The sequence below is a fragment of the Maylandia zebra genome, linkage group LG22, assembly GCF_041146795.1.
Source record: "Maylandia zebra isolate NMK-2024a linkage group LG22, Mzebra_GT3a, whole genome shotgun sequence".
In the NCBI taxonomy this organism is placed as follows: domain Eukaryota; kingdom Metazoa; phylum Chordata; class Actinopteri; order Cichliformes; family Cichlidae; genus Maylandia; species Maylandia zebra.
Window position 1 is genome coordinate 3,849,148 of NC_135187.1, and position 18,484 is coordinate 3,867,631.

Consider the following 18,484-nt stretch of genomic DNA (forward strand, 5'->3'; position numbering starts at 1 on the left):
AAGAGTTCCCATCTTCCTGCTTTAGACAAATCTCTGTGTTTGTCTTTCTTTCCTTTAGTTTACTCTTGTGCTATGACATCTGTTCCCTTCCTCTTCTTGTCTTGTTCTTGGATTTCTTCACCTCTTCTCATCTTTTGACCTCATAACCTGATTTTCTCCCTTCAATTGCTTTACCTACCTCCTCTCGCCACGCTCCCTTTCCTTTTTCCTCTCTCTCTCCTTCCCTATTTCCATCATTGAGCCTTATCCCTTCATCACTTATCTCCTTCATCCCCTCCAATCCTCATCTGTTCGTCACCGTGGAGGAAGGCTCAGACTTTTTCACTAGTACAGCCACTAGCAGTCAGCCGGTGGGAGAGCATCAGAGGAGCCAGCGAGCAGGTTGTGCACCCTGTAGAGCTGTGGAAGCTGAAACGGCTCAAAGGGGGAACACAGGTGTCTGCGATCGGGATCTGCACAGGTGCAGAAAAAGAGAAAAGGTGAGTTTCAGCATTTCTGGTGCTTCTTTGTGACAGTTTAAAGTTAAGGAATGCTGCTGGGGAACAGTTGGAGCTGCTTTGAGTCAGCTGTGGGGACTCATCATCTTTCTTTGTCACCGTTTGAAGAAGAAAAGTGGAGTTCTGCTTTTTATTATTTGGAAGAACAGGAAGTGAACTTTTGCAGTGCTGTGCTACCAAAGCAAAAAGTGATCAGCAACTTTGGGGAATTTCTGTATTTTCTGACACATGATTTGATCAAATTCAGGATATTTGACCAATGCAACTTGAGTTAAGTCATCAATTTCTTTCAAACAACAGAATAACTTGTCACTGCATCCTTAAACCCTCTGAAGGTGATCTTTGGATTGTAGCAACTCTGCCAAAGAGGATTGGAGCTTGAGGTGGAGCAGCAGTAAGCTGCAGCCTGGTCGGTCACAAAGAGCTAAACCTCATCCAGCTCACTTTGTTTGTGGAAATCTTTGGTGGTAGCAGGTGGTCTGCTAATCAGATGGCTCAGTCCATGAGTGTAATGAGTCAACTCATGACTCCTCCAGTCTGCACATTAAAGTGTGCGTGCAAGAATAACACACTGACAGGAGGTTGTGGTGTTAAGTTGTCCTTATAGTGGTGGAGAGTGGTGTAATAAGGTTTCAGATTTTCACTGGCTTTAAGCTCTGGAAAATGGCCGCATGTGTTTCATTCACATGTTGAACAATAAGTGCACCTCAAATGAATAAACAGGACAGTAGAGGAGGAGCAGTTTTTGGTCTTGACTCTAACAGAAGCTCCATTTCTTCTATTGTCCACGCCGCAGTCCCTCCCTCTCACTCTGATCTCAGGGTAAAGAGCAGTCAGCAATCAGATGACAGGAGATTTGACCGCTAAAGCTTCTCTTAAGCTCTCCTGCAGGGATTTAAAGTCCTGTAGAAACCCATCCCAAACTCCCCTCACCTCTGCCCCCACCATATCCTCGACCTTCCATAGTCTATGTGCAGCTGCTACCTGCACATAGACTGATGCAACCGATCACTTGTACTAATCAGTTGACGTTTATTCTTAATCATGTCTCCGTCTTCTGTAAAAGCTCCTGCATGTTCCTGTGTGACTACTGTGCAAGCTCTACTTATGGTTTGTGACTAACAAGTCAGGCAAGGTTAAAACTGTAGCACAACTCTGGAAGTTTTAATATTCCTCACTGGAATCTCTGTGTTTTGCATTAGCAGTCATTTTTACCTCACTCATGGGGGTTCAGGCTTTTAGCTCGATAGTTTGATGATGTGCAGAAACGTGCACACAGTTAATCGGTGTTCAGTTAGTCAGTCATCAGCATCCTGTTACAGAGTATTAGCCGAACACTTATTGTAAACACTAAGTTTCAAAGTAAAAGAACAAACCAAGAAAAACGATGACACTGATTGGAAATAACAGCTTTTCTTTTATTGTTGTTTGTTTTTTCAGCTTCTGACCGTTAACTTTTAGCTGTTTGACCTTGATGTTGGTGATGTAACATGATGTAACCTGAGGGTTTAAAGTTTTACACTGGAAGGGTGTTGGTGAGGTCAAAATGGACACTGAAGTTAAGGCAACCATAAATTCCTTACAAGGAAGATTCAACACTGATCCAACTCTTTAAAACCATAAAGAATAAAAGGAGTCAGTAAAAACTAAAGACGTGTATTTTATCCTCTAAATCACGCAAAAATAAATGTACTAAGTGCCCTTTAGACCTTTAGAGTAATGTAATTGCTTCCTTCTTTCCTAAGTCCTACACATCTATCCTTCATTCCTCTTGTCCTCTTTTACCCATTGTTGATTCTGTGCCGTCTTCTTTAATACTTCTAAACGGTTCCCTTCCTCTCTTTGTTCAGGGACAGCTGACACCTGAGTGTCTAATTGTTTCTGTAGACTTGGTGGTGCAACAAGAATCGAAGCGTTCCAGTTCAGGAATCAGGGTCACTGAGTGGTACCTACTTTATTTCACAGCAGGGTCAAACGTGAGGATACGTTTGGCTGGGAGTCATTCCACTAACAGCATTAACATCTTTCACAATGAGCTGCAACAAACATCCAAACATTGCTGTCTGTGCAAATATGTCTAGTCCACACGTGGACTTCAGAATATTTTCCAAGTAAATAATTATATTTTTTTTGTGTTTTTCCCCATTTCCTATTCCTCTCAGTGTCGCTTGGTTTTTCATCAGTAACATCAACAAACAACTCTCGCCATGGCAGCTGAGAAGGCTGAAATGGATGCACTGAAAAAGGAGTGTGATGGCCTCCGTGCACAGATTGAGGTGAGCGTTTCTTGTGGGAGGAAGTTCCAGGTGTTTTTATCTTCAACACCATAAAAACAATCCTGATTTCACCCCCGTGACACCATATTTTTCATATTATCTAGCGTGTATATTAATGTTATTGTATTTATTTAACACTAACCTCAAGTAATCAGTCTTTCTCCATCCGTCACGTGACAGATATGCATGTAATCTTTTAAGATAAGATAAGATAAGATAAGATAACTCTTTATTGTCATTGCACAGTCATACATAGTACAGTAGTACAATGAAATTGGAAAAACTGTCCTACGTCGGCACTACATATAACACAACACGACACGATATGACACATCACAACGTAACAAACAACACAACACAGTATATTAACTTAGTATAAAAAAGAAGAATAAGTGTATGTGTATTGCACACTGTTATTATTGCACATTAATTATTATTGCACCTTGTTATAAATATAAATATTATTGTTATCGTTTTAAACATTGTAAACTCCCCCTAAAAAGTCCAGGGAGGTATCCAGTCAGGTCAGCTATTTACATTGATCAGGGCTATTGCCCTGTTGTAAAAGCTGTCCTTGAGTCTATTTGTTCGGGACCTCAGCAGCCTGAACCTCCTGCCAGACGGCAGCAGCTTAAACACCCGGTGTCCTGGGTGTGTGCAGTCCCGTAGGATGCTGCGTGCCCTCTTGAGACAGCGAGTGCTGTACAGGTCCTTCAGGGAGGGAAGAGGATGTCCAATGATTTTTTGGGCCATGTTGATGACCCTCTGGAGTGCCTTTCTGTGTGCTGTGGTGCAGCTGGAGAACCACACACCGATGCAATATGTCAGCACACTTTCAATGGAGCAGCGGTAGAAGACGGTCAGCAGCTCCTTCTTCAGGTCCATTTTTCTGAGGATTCTCAGAAAGTGGAGACGCTGTTGGGCCTTCTTTAAGACCGCAGAGGTGTTAGAGCTCCATTGGAGGTCCATTGGAGGTCTTTTGATATTCAATTCAATTCAGTTTTATTTATATAGCGCCAAATCACAACAGCAGTCGCCTCGAGGCGCTTTATATTGTACAGTAGATACAGAGAAAAACCCAACAACCATTTGACCCCCTATGAGCAGCACTTTGGCAACAGTGGGAAGGAAAAACTTCCTTTTAACAGGAAGAAACTCAGCTCAGGGAGGGGCGGGGCCATCTGCTACGACTGATTGGGATGAGAGAAGGAAGACAGGATAAAGACATGCTGTGGAAGAGAGACAGAGGTTAATAACAGATATGATTCAATGCAGAGAGGTCTGTTAACACATAGACACATGTGTATATACATACTTATCTGTCTGTCTGAGTCACTGTAAGTTCAAAACAACAGGAAAATGTTCAGGATGGCCTTAATAATCATATTTATTTAAACATGTTTCACTAGACAGGTAAAAACTAATAATTATAGAGGATGGACCCATGGTGCTTATATTACCCTTGTGAAGAGGTTTCTTTTGATTGCAGATCTTACTTACTCTTAGTTTTTCCTTTATAATTTGTGGAGGTTAATTCGCCTTAGTGGAGGACTTAGTGGACCTCCTTCCTTTTTCCTAATGCTAGAATTGCTGTGATGCCATCACAGAGGAAAGGAGTGAGGAAAAACACCGACTACACAGTTTTTCTTTTTCCAAACCTGTAATTCTCTGTGTGACCAATAGGCGGCCCGCAAAGCTGTGAATGACGGCAGCATGTCTGCAGCAGCATCAGGGGTGGACTCAGTGGGTCGGGTCCAGCTGAAGCTCAGGAAGACACTCAAGGGTCACCTGGCTAAAATCTATGCCATGCACTGGTCAGCTGACTCCAGGTGAGGATGAAAGGGTGGCACGTTTGTGTAAGAAAAGAGCAGCTCTGTAATCAAATTCAACAATAGGTTGTATATGAATACTCGTTTCATCCCTTTACTTTTTAAAAACCTCTATTTAATGCTTAAAAAACGTAATATGTAAATATAACATCGCCTGTTTGACAGTTTGAAGAAAACACTTGTAATATTAAAGAAATACTGAAATTACCTGATTTATTTGTATGTGCTGTAATGAAAATGAATGTGTGTCTTGAAGATTATAAACTGCTGATTTTTATCCATATTAATGTGTGTGTGTTTTTAATATGTTTGTGACTTTGACATCAGAATTTGCAGGATGCAAACATTAGTTGTGATAACAGCCAAACTATTTCGCATGTGAACAAACTTTAGATGCAGAAACGAGATAAACTCCAGCATACAGTCAATCCATGTGAATTTAAAAGGCACAATAGTTACTGCTACACGACATCTCTTTTCTAACAGCCACAGAAATATTCATCATTAGTGAGACATTATCTCACTGAGATGTTTTTTAAATCTTTAATTTAATGAAGATTGAAGTGCTCTTCAAACACAGTGACACTTCCTTTCTCTCACAGGCAGATGGTCAGTGCATCACAGGATGGAAAGCTGCTCATCTGGGACTGTTTCACAGGGAACAAGGTAGGACTGCATGGGATATGTCATAATTAATCTGAATGTGCAGGCATGTTATTTGTGGAGTGCAATATATAATAGACCAAGTAAAACGAACCACACACAACCTGCAAAATAAGACAAAAACTGCATATTTACTCAATGAAACAATCAGTCATCAACTGCTAATTTCATTTAGTAAGTTAGTACTTTTTAGTTCATGTTCTTTTAGATATATCAACAATGACTAACACAAATGGATAATAACAGAAACTGAGAACAAGTGTTAAAAACAAAAGAAGAGAAGAACAAGGAGAAAATGTTCAATCTGAGCTTGGAGCTCAGTATTTATTTAGTACATCCCAACATAATTAGATTACCCAGTGAGCAGATTTCAGCAGTGAGCTAATTAGCCAATGGATGAGCAAGCTTCACAGTTTAAATTCATTTCTGAGCACCCTTCAAAGCACCCCTGTTTGAGGGTCAGTGCTTTACAGGAGTCCAGAAACAACTGGTCTGTTGTGATGAATCTTCACAAACATTTGTGAAAATCTCTTCATTTACATTTAGCATTTTGTGTGTTTTGACTCTACTTTGACTGTTCATCTGCTTTCCTGCGGTGACTCAGTGAACCTATTTCTAAAGCAGTAAACAAAGATTAATAGTGTCACGATAAGCTTGTTGTTGCTGTTGCAGTGGTTCCTGCAGGCCTTTAGACCTGAGTGGAAGCACAGACAGCCAACAGGAACATCGTCTCCCCAGCCTTCAAACGCTGTCCATGCTTGTTAAACCGCAGAGCTGCAACCTCCTGCTTGTTTAAACTGAATTCCCTCTTCCCAGTTGGTTGCTGTTCCACTGAAGTCTGCTTGGGTGATGAGTGTCGCCTTCGCCCCTTCTGGTAACCTGGTGGCCAGCGGTGGTCTGGACAACATCTGCACAGTTTACAACATCAAGGCGGCCAGCCCCAAAACCCTCAGAGAGCTGGACGCACACACAGGTGAGGAGGGAGCTTCCTTTAAATGCCTTCAACTTACTTCACAGCATCAAAACCAATGAATGCATGCACAGCCAACCTGAGACGCTCGCAAAACTCTCTCTCGCCCAGGTTACCTGTCTTGCTGCCGTTTCCTTAGCGATAGTGAGATCTTGACAGCCTCCGGTGACACCACCTGGTGAGTTTAAAGTTTGTGTTTCTTAGTGTTTGATGTCAGTCATTTCTATCAACCCACCTAAAGTAGTGAACAAGGGAAAAAGAGCAGCTTTTAAATCAGTATCAAGGCTGTGCATTCTCCCATTAGCCTGAAGGTATTAAAAAAAACCATGACACTTGTTCACCAATCATGTGCTCTATGGTGTCTTCATATTACCACATACTATAGGCAATATTTCTAAAATGTAAAGGGGAAGTGCCTTAAACCTGCACTCTTTCTAATGACCAGTGGGGGGCGGAGCCAGTCGCTGCAAATTGCTGGCCCTCACGTAGCCTGGTTTTGTCCTGTTTTTCCTTCCCACTGTTGCCAAGTGTTTGTACATAGGGTGTCGTCTAATTGTTGGGGCTTTCTCTGCATTATTGTAGGGTCTTTGCCTTACGCTACAAAGCACCTCGAGGTGACTGTTGTGATTTGGTGCTATATAAATTAAATTAAGTTAAATTAAATTTCATATTTTATAAAAGTCTATAAGAAAACGACTGTAGTTGTCACTTCATTATGATCCCATGAAACTCTCGCAGTGTGTTTATTGACTAGAACATGTTGTATGGTTCAGAGAAAAATGGACATGTGCACACGGTGTCCTACAGGGCTCGGCCACCGTAGCTACCTGTGTGCATGCCGTGTATTTTATCAGGCAGATGTCTCTAAACAGTTAAGATGGAGATAACATTAATCTCAGATCATTGCTTGAAAATATGAATTAACAAATAAATTAATGTTATTTGTTCATTCATATTAACAAAGATACAAACGAACTTAGAGCTGTCATCAAGAAATTAGATTTGAGGTAAGCTAAAAAGACCTGAGACAGTTAATCAGAACGCCGTCTGGTCTAAAAACCTCTGATTTGTGTCTCTGTCTTCTTCCTCTCATCTTCAGCTGTCTGTGGGACCTGGAGACCGGCAAGCTGAAGGTCAACTTCACCAACCACATTGGGGACTGCATGTCGCTGGCTCTCTCCCCCGACATGAACACCTTCATCTCTGGAGCCTGTGACTCTCTGGCCAAGCTGTGGGATCTGAGGGAAGGCGCCTGCAAGCAGACTTTCTCCGGACACACCAGCGACATTAACGCCATTGCTGTGAGGATATCCCAGAAACTCACGACACACACACACAAATCACACTATTTCTAGTCTATAGGGGGACAGTTGTGGTCTGAAGGCTGCCTTAGCAAAACTATTTCCTCTTGGTTTAAAACTCAAATGCTTCTTCTCGTCCCACTTGTAGTTCTTCCAAAGTGGTAATGCCATCATCACAGGCTCCGATGACTGCCAATGCAAGATGTACGACCTGCGCGCCGACCAGGAGGTGATTAGCTACCAGGACGCCAGCCTGAACGCCGGGGTCACATCTCTGGCTCTCTCCAGCTCAGGCCGCCTTATCTTTGCAGGTTACGATGACTTCAACTGCCACATCTGGGACTCACTGAAGGGAGAGAAAGTCGGTGAGCACAGTTTATTCAAAATTACTTAAATTTAAATATGTATATCTTGTGGATGGATGGATATCTTAATTTATAGACTTTTAAAAGGGAGCATAGGGAGTGACGTTTTCATTAACGTTGGTGCTCTTCCACATGTCACCTGTAGATGGTGCTGATGCACTATTTTTATGATCTCTTTGCTTCCAACGGAACAGTTCATTAATTTTTTTTCAAAAATGAATATTTTATTTCTTAAAAAAGAAAATACATTTATTTCCTTTGCTGTTTCCAATTCGTCTCCTAAATTTTTTCATTTACTCTCTTTCCTTGCCGTCATTTTTTTTCCTTCCCTTGCTTCCTCTCTTCCCGATGCTGTTTTCCCCTCTTTTTTCTTTTCCTTTCCTTTAATTAATCATTTCCACCATTTTCCCTTTGCTCTTTCTCCTTGTTCCCTTTCTTCTCTGCCATTCTTTTTCTATTTTTCTATTTTTGGTGTTGTTCTGACATGTTGTTCCATTTTGCTGTTTGCTTACACTCCACTCTACTTTCTACAGTCACTTCATGTTATTCCCTTTTTTCCCCAATGTTCTTTCTTCTCGTCTTTAATTCTCCTTCCTTTATGTGCTTCACTCGCTCATCTTTTTCCTTTACTTCCCCTCTTTTCTTGTCTGCTTCCCACTCTTTTCTTTTCCATGTCCTCTCCTTGAATTTCTTCTTTTTCTTTCGTCACTTTCATATGATTTTTTCCCCTCCCTGATTTTTTTGGCCATTTGCTCTTCTTTGCTTTCCTCATATACTTTGTTCTTGTGATGTCTTATTTTTGTTCCACACTTTCTCCTCTGTTTGTACTTTCCACTCTTTTTGTTTTTCATTGACTCATCTTGTGCCTTCTGAGCATCTTTTTTCCTTTTCTTTACTCTCCTTTTAATTTCTCTGTCATAATTACTTTTATTCACTCATCTCCATTGCTTACAACCATGACCTCTTACTTTTCCTTCACTCCTTCTGCACTCTTTCATGTCTTTTATCTTGTTGTACAACACCAGGCGTGCTCTCCGGTCATGACAACAGGGTGAGCTGCACCGGCGTCCCTGATGACGGTATGGGCGTCTGCACAGGATCCTGGGACAGCTTCCTCAAACTGTGGAACTGAGGCGTCCCTGCAGAGAATAACGCCAGGAGACGAAGAAGAAACGGAGCAGGATGAGAGGAGAGGAAAATAGTGGCAGAGAAGTGAGGCTGGAGATTTGGTGCAGATATTTGACCTTCCTCTCTTTCTTTTTCCCGCTCTGCTTCTTCCTCATACATGTATGCAAATTTTAAAAGGTTGCGAATGAGTCATATTGTGCAAATGGCATCAGTTAAACAATGCACGATGCATCCCACTGCATGTACAAGAAAGCTTTACTGTGGATTTATTTGCTGAAAAAAGTAAATCTTAAAAAAAATAGATTATTAATCAAAACGGAGCGGAAAATAAGCTCTTATTGAAAATGATAAAAATCTCTAGATTTTCTGAAAATAACTGAATAAAGAACAGTAAATAATGAAAATATGAAGATAGAGCTACAGATTTATTTTTATTGTCTTCGAGGTCTTTGACCTTTTAAAAGAGCACTGCAATCATCTAGAAGAAAAAGACTGACATGTATATTTATTTATATTTTATAGATTAACACATTAGAAATGTCTATGTACAGAGTCTCTTTGTTGTATCTGATCTGTTTGCTTTTTTGGCTGCACATATTCTGAGTGTGTATTTGTATGGTTGAGCTGCTTTCTCGGGTCCCATATTACCACCAGCTGACTTTGATCCAAGATGGCTGCTTTCCCCACTTCACAGGTAAAAAAAAACACTGATGGGCTCGTGGATGATGGTTTGAAGGTGGAACCTGGCTGTGAGAGTGGCTGTAAAACACTCCTGTAAGCTTTCTTTACTCCTCTGGCTTCAGCTGCATTTTGTTGTACTTTTAAACTTGAGCAGTTCCTCTGTACAAAAAAATACAAGATTTCTGTTGGAAATCTTTCTAATAAACATAGAATTCTGCATTAAGACTATGTCAGAGTCTTTTTGTTTCAATGACAAGGTCTGACCTTTAGTTATGAGGGTTAGTTTTAATTTCTTACATTAACATGCACATACAGTCCTCCAGAATCTAGACTGGTCCCTGCAGCTGTTGCTCTCATCATCAGAGGGCAAAAATGCCTGGAGCGGAATCTCATTAGAGGTCAGCACACCTCAGTAATGTGAGTCATACCTGCAAACAGCAGCAGGGTAGACACAGAGATGCTGGTGCAGAAATGAAGCTCTACAGTGAACGAGGAGGTTTGAATTGTCTCCAGACAAAGTGCTGATGTTCTGCATCACATGTACTGGAATCAGAAAATAAGTTAAAGTATGTAACACTGATTTAAACAGAACTTTTCACTGATAAAAACTGCAAAGTGCTTCACAAAAACACAAGAAAAACACAAGTAGATTCATAACATAAAACATCAAATTAATTACAAGCTTGTAAAAGAGTCAGTGGAGTCTCTACAGCACAAAGACAATTTCTCAACTTTGACAGTGAAGCCAACGGCGACTTTTGACCTGATGACCTGTAAGCTCAATGAGGTTCCTCACGGTGACAGACATACCGAGGGAGTTTGACCATGTAGGACTGATAGGTTTGTAGCATAAACCTATTCGCTGGAACGTTAAGGACAATTTAATTACACAGCAAAGCAAGACACGAGTAGGCAAAGTTCTTTATGTTTCTCATGCACGGGAGAGAAGTGAACAAACGCCGTCCCTTCGCTTGACCCCAGTTGCTCTCATCTGCTCCCCCGTAACACTGCTCTTTTATTGAGGTTACATGAATATGCATAGGTGCATTAGCATACGATGTATACATACACACAAAGAGTACCTTGCCTGTGCGTTGTGTAAGTGTGTGTGTGTGTGTGGGGGGGGGTCAGTGTGTGACCCCATAAAGACTTCCCTAAACCTGCTGGTCTGGAAGTCCAGCAGTTCATCTAAACAAAAGGCACTTAGACTAAAACTGACATATACGTTTATCCTACCATAAAACAATAAGAGAAGGTACGACCTCTCCCATGCTCCCAGGATGTGGGTGTGAATGCCAGAACACTCTGGAATGCACACAAAGCCTTTGCAGACTATTAAGGATCACACATCCTATCACTACACAATCGATTATACACCTCTAAGCATATATGGTTAAATATTTCTAAGCATAAATGACAATCAACAATATAAACCTAACAAGGACCCTAAAAGGAAAAACTAAAACTTTAAAGTAAATTCTAAAATGTACAGTCAACCAATGAAGACAACGACCTGATGGATGGATGATCATGATGAAGGCCACAGGCCGAAACAGCCTTGGTCAAATAATAAAGCTGTTCTTTATACTATAAGTGTTGCTGGAGCTTCAGACCCTTGTTCTTCTCTATGCACTTTGGGCGTCATTGAAGTTGTTCCAGAAAACCTCCATTCTCTTTCAGAAAATCAATGAAGAGAAGCTAAATTAAAAAAAATATATATATCATTCAAAAAGTTTAAAAAGCTCACAAAAAGACCACTGCTCACATTACTAAGAAGGTCCTGAGTTCAACTCGCCATCAGGCCAGGGTCTTTCAGTGTGAAGTTTGTGTGGGAACTCTCTGAGTACTCTGACTTCCTCCCATAGACCAAAGACTATTAGTGGGATTAGGCTAACTGGTCATTCTAAATTGCCCATAGGTGGGAATGTGAGTGTGAATGGTTGTCTGTCTCTATGTGTTAGCCCTGCCACAGACTGGCGACCTGTCCGGGGTGTATCCCGCCTCTCCCTGAATTGGACAAGCAGAAGAGAATGGATGGATTTAAGTTATTTAACAAACATAAACGTCATGTAAGGTACGAGTTTTCTGAATAGTCAAAAGTTTGGTACATAAAGGTACAATTTAGCAAAATGTATAATTTAGACAGAATATAATGTTACAGTAATGACTTGCTTGTGATTTTATGGTATTTTTGGCATGATTTTCACAATAAAAACATCCAATTTTTACATATTATGATTGTAAATTTGGAAAATATATTTTCAAGGTATTATAATTACTGTGAACTGAATCAATTAAATATTACTGACCAAAGTAAAATATTGATAACTTTAAAGGAGGTCTGATTATTCCAAGTTCCATCCATTTAAATCCTGTGTAAACGGTTTATTTTACATGATCATCATGCCCAAAGTGATTCACAATAACAATATTACTGAAAATATAAATAACAATAAAATTGTTATATTGTCAACACTCATGTTTGACTTTGTGTCTTTTGTCTCTTTTTATTGGAAAAAATAAAACTGAAAGTAGAGACAACCAGAGAACAGAAACAACGAACAAAAAATGCCACGAGAAGCTTAATGCAAAATCTTAACATTTCTGAGCGGTTTCCATGAGAATACCCCGTGAATGTACGTGTACTTTATACTTTTGCATCCATGGTGGGAAGGACAACTTCTGTACAGCAGGTGGAGGTAACGTCCCGTGAAGCTCTGCGACTGCCTTCATAATCCCACGCAGAAGAAGAAGGACGTTTGCCGGTGTTTGGAGCTGATATTTCTGGCATCACCTGACCTGCACACCGGCCGGACTCCAGCTCCTCTCCTCACCGGCTACCAGCTAATATTCGCCGGCCATGGCGCTTCGCAAGTTCTTCGTGGGTGGAAACTGGAAGATGAACGGGAACAAAGAGAGTCTTGGAGAGCTCATCAGCACCCTGAACACCGCCAGCCTGCACGACGAGACCGGTAACAGCCCCAGATTATTGCCGGGACCGCTGACTGACTGTGTGTGGCGGTTAGAGGGGATCAATAAAAGCGATTGTGATTGGTGACGTGGGAGGGGCTGACAGAGGAGGAGGGGGGGGGGGGGGGGGGGGGGGGGATGCTGCTGATGCTTCACAGGTGACACAGTGACATTGAAAGTCACGTGATCAGGAGGCGTCACATGAAGGCCTCATTCTCTCACTTCACTTTGAGGAATTAATTTTCTGCCTCTTCGTACTTTTCCCCATCAAATGGAACCTAAATCATGGTTTTTATTGCTGTGCTTGACAGCTGATGTTAGTCCACTGAGTCTGTGAACAGTCCCTGTGTCTTCACACAGTTCACAGCTTGGGTTCCCTCCACCAGTCAGACATTTTTGAGGCTCATTTGTGTTTTCAGTTTGGTCGTTTTAGAGCGCCTGACTTAAAGTAGACAAAGAACCAAATACTGAACACCAAATCTTTGAATCAAGGATTTTTTTGTACTAATATGCTGTACTCTGACATAAAACTGTGTGACCCAGCAGTTTATTTACTTTTTACACACTGATGTTTTTTGTTGTTGTTGTTTTTTTGTTGCAAAAACAAAGTCTTTAGCCTGTCTTCACACACTCATTCATGCTCATGTAGGCTCAATTACTGAAGAACAAGCCTGCTGCATCACTGAACAACAACATATGCTTATGATAAGGGCTTGTACATAGGAGTGTGCAACTACTCAAATTTTATTCAAGGAGTTTTTAAAACCAGACAATTGAGATAAAGCACTTTTTAAAAATGAATTCTTTTCTTTTGCTTTCACGCAGTCCAGAACAGAACAGATACATATGCATGAAACGATGATTAAAACACACAGTTTCTCTGTGTTAAATAATTATTGACCAAAGTAACCGATTCTCTTTGCTATATTTAAGCAGCTCTGCATTAATTTATTTTCTCTTACAGTGTCTTCATGACTGTTTCTTAATGTCTTTAAAATGAGGCAGGCTGCTGGAGGCGGTTGGTGATGAAAGCAATCGTAATCTTCAGTTAGATGAAATCATTTCAGTCTCCAGCCAGAATCACAGTTTAGCTCTATGTCCATTTAACTGCCTCTCAGGGTCTCCGGATTGTTTCAAATGCAGTAGGTGTTTGTAAATGCAGAATTCAGGTTTTCCCTTCATTTATTCAGGTATAACAGTTGAAAACGATCAGAGCAAAGAAGCATTTACATCAACAATAATGCTCTTAGAGCTTTTACACTGGTTTAACTAATGAATAAAAGTAAAACTCAGACAATCATCACAGCAAACACCAGTCATTCTGTCTGATTTCAGAGGTGGTTTGTGCCGCTCCCTCCATCTACCTGGACTTTGCCCGATCCAATCTGGATCCCAGGATCTCCGTCGCAGCACAGAACTGCTACAAGGTGGCCAAGGGAGCGTTTACTGGAGAGATCAGGTATCTCTCCTAACTCAAATACTTTATATATAATGCTGTGCTCACAGGCATACCCACTCTGTGATCGGCCTCGGGGCGGATATTATTTCTGTTATGTTGTACAGGTGCAAACACAGCATCTCCCATTTGCTGTCTCTCTTACACATACACAAACACACACACACAAAATTTGTGTAAAGATAATATCAATAGAACCATTACAGTTTTTGATCAGCACCACGGACAGCGACCACATCCAGAGGTTATTATTTAAGCTTGTGCTATAGACTCATAACATCAAGAAAGACAGCTGTAATGTCCATAAACATGGGGCAAAAGAGAGAATCCCATCAGCCACAGGTCCTCACAAACTGACGGGATGGATCACTGCATAACAAACACACTCATTAATAGAGTTTCTTATTCAACAATCAGTTCCAGTGGAGCAGCTTTTAAAGTCTCTCTCTCACATACAAAGTCCTGTTCTTGCTCCTGATTTTTCTCCTTCCTCCACCTTTTTGTTTTGCTTGCTGAGCATAATTTAAACTAGTTGCTCTATGAGACACTCACTGGAAAACAAATTAAATTGTTGACGTCAGCAAGTTTGTGCACATTTTGCACATATGAAAGGAAATAATTTGTTCTTTATTTTTGACTGCTAGTGTTAACTCTTTCACTGAACTAACACAGCTAATCCTTCAACATGTTTGGACTCTCTGCTCACATTGCCTTCATATTAAATAATTTTTTGCTCTTTAAAGAACTTATTTTAACATTGTACTCAACAAAAAACAAACCATCCCTAACAAAAAAAGGAACTTCAAGAGCCAAATTGCATTAAAATTTTTCACGTCAATATACGTAGAGTTGACATGGGCTGTCCTACATGTTTCCTCTCCCTCCAGCCCAGCCATGATCAGGGACTGCGGGGCAGACTGGGTGCTCCTGGGACACTCGGAGCGCCGTCATGTGTTTGGGGAAAGTGATGAGCTGATTGGCCAGAAGGTGAGAATCACAGAACTTTCCAATTATCTGGATTTCAAGGGCACATTTCTTTGTAAGAGTTTGCACAACAGAATTTTGTATCAGCATAAAACAGGTTCATATGTTCATCTGATGCCACCACAGTGATGGCAGCTTGTTCGTGCAGGTAGACTCTGACTTTGTTGCCGTTTCAGGTGGCTCATGCTCTGGAGAACGATCTGGGTGTGATCGCCTGCATTGGTGAGAAGCTGGAGGAGCGAGAGGCAGGAACCACCGAAGAAGTCGTCTATGCTCAGACGCAGGTCATTGCAGGTAAATACAAGAGAAATATTAACATTTTTTCTTTGTTTTTTTTTTTTTTTATTCTGGGCTTTCATGATCTGTTTTTTTTTTTTTAGTTTTATTTTAGCTTTTCTGCTTTATATTATTTTTGCATCTTTTTTTATGGCTAAAACTTTGTTTTTACCTTTACAGGAAAAAAAATAAGTCATTCATTTCTCAAGTTTCTTATTCTAATGTTTTATTACTTTATTATTATTATTATTATTCATGATTATTGTTGCGCTATTATGTTTGTACTTTTTGTACATATATATGTAAAATTAAAATAATTAGTTATTTACTCAAATATTTCATTTAAACAAAGTTGTAATAACTAATAACGAGATTCATTACATAATATTTTGAAGGAAAACGAGCAGTTTGAAATAAATCGGATGTATTTACACCTTTTTTGTACTATTATGTTCTTTAGATCAAAAGTTTGGTTATTTAATGGTTCAAATGTTTCTCTGATTATGAATAATGACAAAAAAACTGTTACAGAAACATAAAAGTGAACTGCTGGATTCTACTCTGTTTTTATTCTGTGCATAAAGATAGAAAAACGAGTTCCTTTTGCTTCTGGATTTGTTCTGTCTGCACTGAGGCTTTACAAGACCTGATTGATGATCTTTTCCCTGGTTCCATCTTGGCCTCCTGTATTCTGCTTCTGTACTGAAAGTAGGCCACGTGCTGATTTAAAATGTAAATAGGTCAGTGGTCTCTGCCTTCAACAGACACAGCTGCCTCTGTTAAAGCAGGCTTTGCAGCTTTAAAGCCAACAAAGGTGGAGAACTGATGGCAGCTTGCAGCCGTGGTCTGCTTTTAGGATGTTGCCTGATCAGAAAGGACCTTTTGAGTTTGCATACTAAGGTTTGCTTATTCTTTCTGAAAGGTAGGAAAACCTTTTAAAGAAGAAACACACCAGACAGATTTGTTTTTGAAGAAATGATAACCATGTTAATTATTAAGGTAGAGGTCAGGCATAATCCTGTTTTATGGCATTGTGATGTATGTGAAATGTGGCCTCTCGGCTGATAAACTGTTGTCTTTTCCACCATTATCCTTCCATATTCTTTATACAGACTTTGCAGGTCTTTAACATGATATTGCTGCAGCCCAAATGACTGGCTGCAGGTGGCAGCTGATAAAGCACCTTGAGAATGGATTGTAGATGCGGGTCTGCGATCACACCGTTACTTATCGATGTTTATGCCTGAATGATGTTTGGTTGCAGAGAATGTAAAAGACTGGGGGAATGTCGTGCTGGCATATGAACCTGTTTGGGCCATTGGCACAGGAAAGACAGCCACACCTGAGCAGGTAATACCGCAGCCACATAACTACAAGGCCCATAAGTGAGCACATAAATAATCATAACTTCTCACATTACATCCAGTCCAGTGGGATGTTTAGCCCTATTTCCAATTTTTATCTTTGTCATGTTTTAATATCTAGTTTTACATAACTGCACACACGGGCAAATCGGCTGCACACGTAACATAATTGTTATATGATTTAAGTCTGTGCTCCGTGGAAATGAATCCTGGGAGTTGATTTTGAAGATGTGACTGTTTAATGATTCTGTTCATGAACACAAACTCATTTTTTTCTAGTCTTTTTAGTTTTGCAGTCACATGTGAAAAAGAGAGTTTACACAGGGTATGAAGTATTTTCTGTATGACTTCATCAGTCTCTCATGTTATTGTGCATCGCTTCAATTCATTGAGGTTTGGAGCATTCATTTATGCATAGGTCTCATTTTAATCAATGCATGCAGGCTCAGGAGGTCCACGAGAAGCTGAGGGCGTGGCTCAGAGCAAATGTCTCCGATGATGTGGCCGACTCTGTACGCATCATCTACGGAGGTCAGTGAGCATAACTAAAGCAAACTTTACAGTAGGATTGTGTTAGGTTCAATGATGGTGCAACAATTTCATATACATGAAATAATGGTGTTATTAACATGTACAACCTCTGCAGACGTCACAGGTCGGTTTAATTTTGCCACTCTCTCCAGGTTCGGTCACAGGAGCAAACTGCAGAGAGCTGGCGTCTCAGGGCGATGTGGATGGCTTCCTGGTGGGCGGGGCCTCTCTGAAGCCAGAGTTTGTCGACATCATCAACGCACGTGCATAACAAATGCACAACTACTACAGCAGGATCGATGGAAAACACCCTGCCCTTTAGATCTGCACCGTGTATCACCTTGTTTCTGCAAACTGGGCTGACTGATCCAGTTAAACCAGAGGAGGTTGTTGAATATTTAAACTACTAAATACCTTTAAGAAAAGATGTTTTTCACTCCATTCTTTATTTTCCTGACTTCAATAAATAAGGAAACTTTAGATAATTAAGATTAAAAACTGGAAATCCACTGAGGCATGTGATTCATGTGATCCATGTAAAGTTTCCTTTTAAATTCTTTATTTGCTGCTAAACTGAGGTGAACTTAGAGAATCAGGGGATCGGTCAGCCCAGGCTGCTTCATGTGTTTGACTTTATGTGTCTCACCTAACTGCACTAACTGATACTTTAGGTCTTTAACAAATAAAGTTTCAGACAGAATTTACTTGAAATGATAAAACAAAGATGTCTGCAGGTACTGAGCTGTGAGGAGTTGTGGTTTAACACTGACTGAAGAAATCAGGGAAATAAATGATGCAAGAAGTAAAAAGACAAAATAAATAAATGTGGAAAAAGTGTATTTTATTTTGTGGTTTACTGTCCTTTTCAAATGCTTTTAAAGAAACCTAAATGTGACTTATGAGCAGTTAAAACAAGTTAAAGCATTTTTCCTTTGCATTTATATTTTTTTAGAATAATATTTGATTAGTATAGAATCCTTGAAACTAGTACTTCATAAAAGGTTTTTTTAAAGGGTCATATTGCGTTTTTGTTCTTCTTTTTTAACTCATCATGTCAGACACAAACGTTTTCACTGTTGGCTCTATCACGAGTTCACAACAGAGCTGGCTCCGTTATCATCACAGGAAATCGCTCTGCTTTCTGGGTCTGTGCTGACCGATGTCATATCTGATCAAATACATGTGTTGGTTGA

The 18,484-nt window shown here is 40.3% G+C and overlaps 2 protein-coding genes across 2 annotated transcripts; both read left to right on the forward strand.

The window, feature by feature from the left end:
* The first annotated feature begins 256 nt into the window (after positions 1–256).
* On the forward strand, positions 257–9,933 carry gnb3b (guanine nucleotide binding protein (G protein), beta polypeptide 3b). Its single transcript, XM_004569716.5, has 9 exons — positions 257–479; positions 2,660–2,773; positions 4,457–4,602; positions 5,205–5,268; positions 6,082–6,238; positions 6,347–6,413; positions 7,335–7,536; positions 7,685–7,901; positions 8,927–9,933. The coding sequence occupies exons 2-9, from the start codon at positions 2,705–2,707 to the stop codon at positions 9,031–9,033; spliced, it is 1,029 nt and encodes a 342-aa protein (XP_004569773.1). The 5' UTR covers positions 257–479; positions 2,660–2,704; the 3' UTR covers positions 9,034–9,933.
* A 2,559-nt stretch (positions 9,934–12,492) lies between these two features.
* Positions 12,493–18,130, forward strand: tpi1a (triosephosphate isomerase 1a). Its single transcript, XM_004569717.5, has 7 exons — positions 12,493–12,682; positions 14,016–14,139; positions 15,024–15,123; positions 15,297–15,414; positions 16,661–16,746; positions 17,204–17,291; positions 17,444–18,130. The coding sequence occupies exons 1-7, from the start codon at positions 12,571–12,573 to the stop codon at positions 17,560–17,562; spliced, it is 747 nt and encodes a 248-aa protein (XP_004569774.1). The 5' UTR covers positions 12,493–12,570; the 3' UTR covers positions 17,563–18,130.
* Positions 18,131–18,484: the final 354 nt, after the last annotated feature.

Coding starts and splice junctions, on each gene's coding strand:
- gnb3b (XM_004569716.5), top strand. CDS start 2,705: ATGGCAGCTGAGAAGGCTGAAATGGATGCACTGAAAAAGGAGTGTGAT. Junction 6,239..6,346: donor AGAGCTGGACGCACACACAG/GTGAGGAGGGAG, acceptor TCTCTCGCCCAG/GTTACCTGTCTTGCTGCCGT. Junction 6,414..7,334: donor GCCTCCGGTGACACCACCTG/GTGAGTTTAAAG, acceptor TCTCATCTTCAG/CTGTCTGTGGGACCTGGAGA.
- tpi1a (XM_004569717.5), top strand. CDS start 12,571: ATGGCGCTTCGCAAGTTCTTCGTGGGTGGAAACTGGAAGATGAACGGG. Junction 14,140..15,023: donor GCGTTTACTGGAGAGATCAG/GTATCTCTCCTA, acceptor CTCTCCCTCCAG/CCCAGCCATGATCAGGGACT. Junction 15,124..15,296: donor ATGAGCTGATTGGCCAGAAG/GTGAGAATCACA, acceptor TTGCCGTTTCAG/GTGGCTCATGCTCTGGAGAA.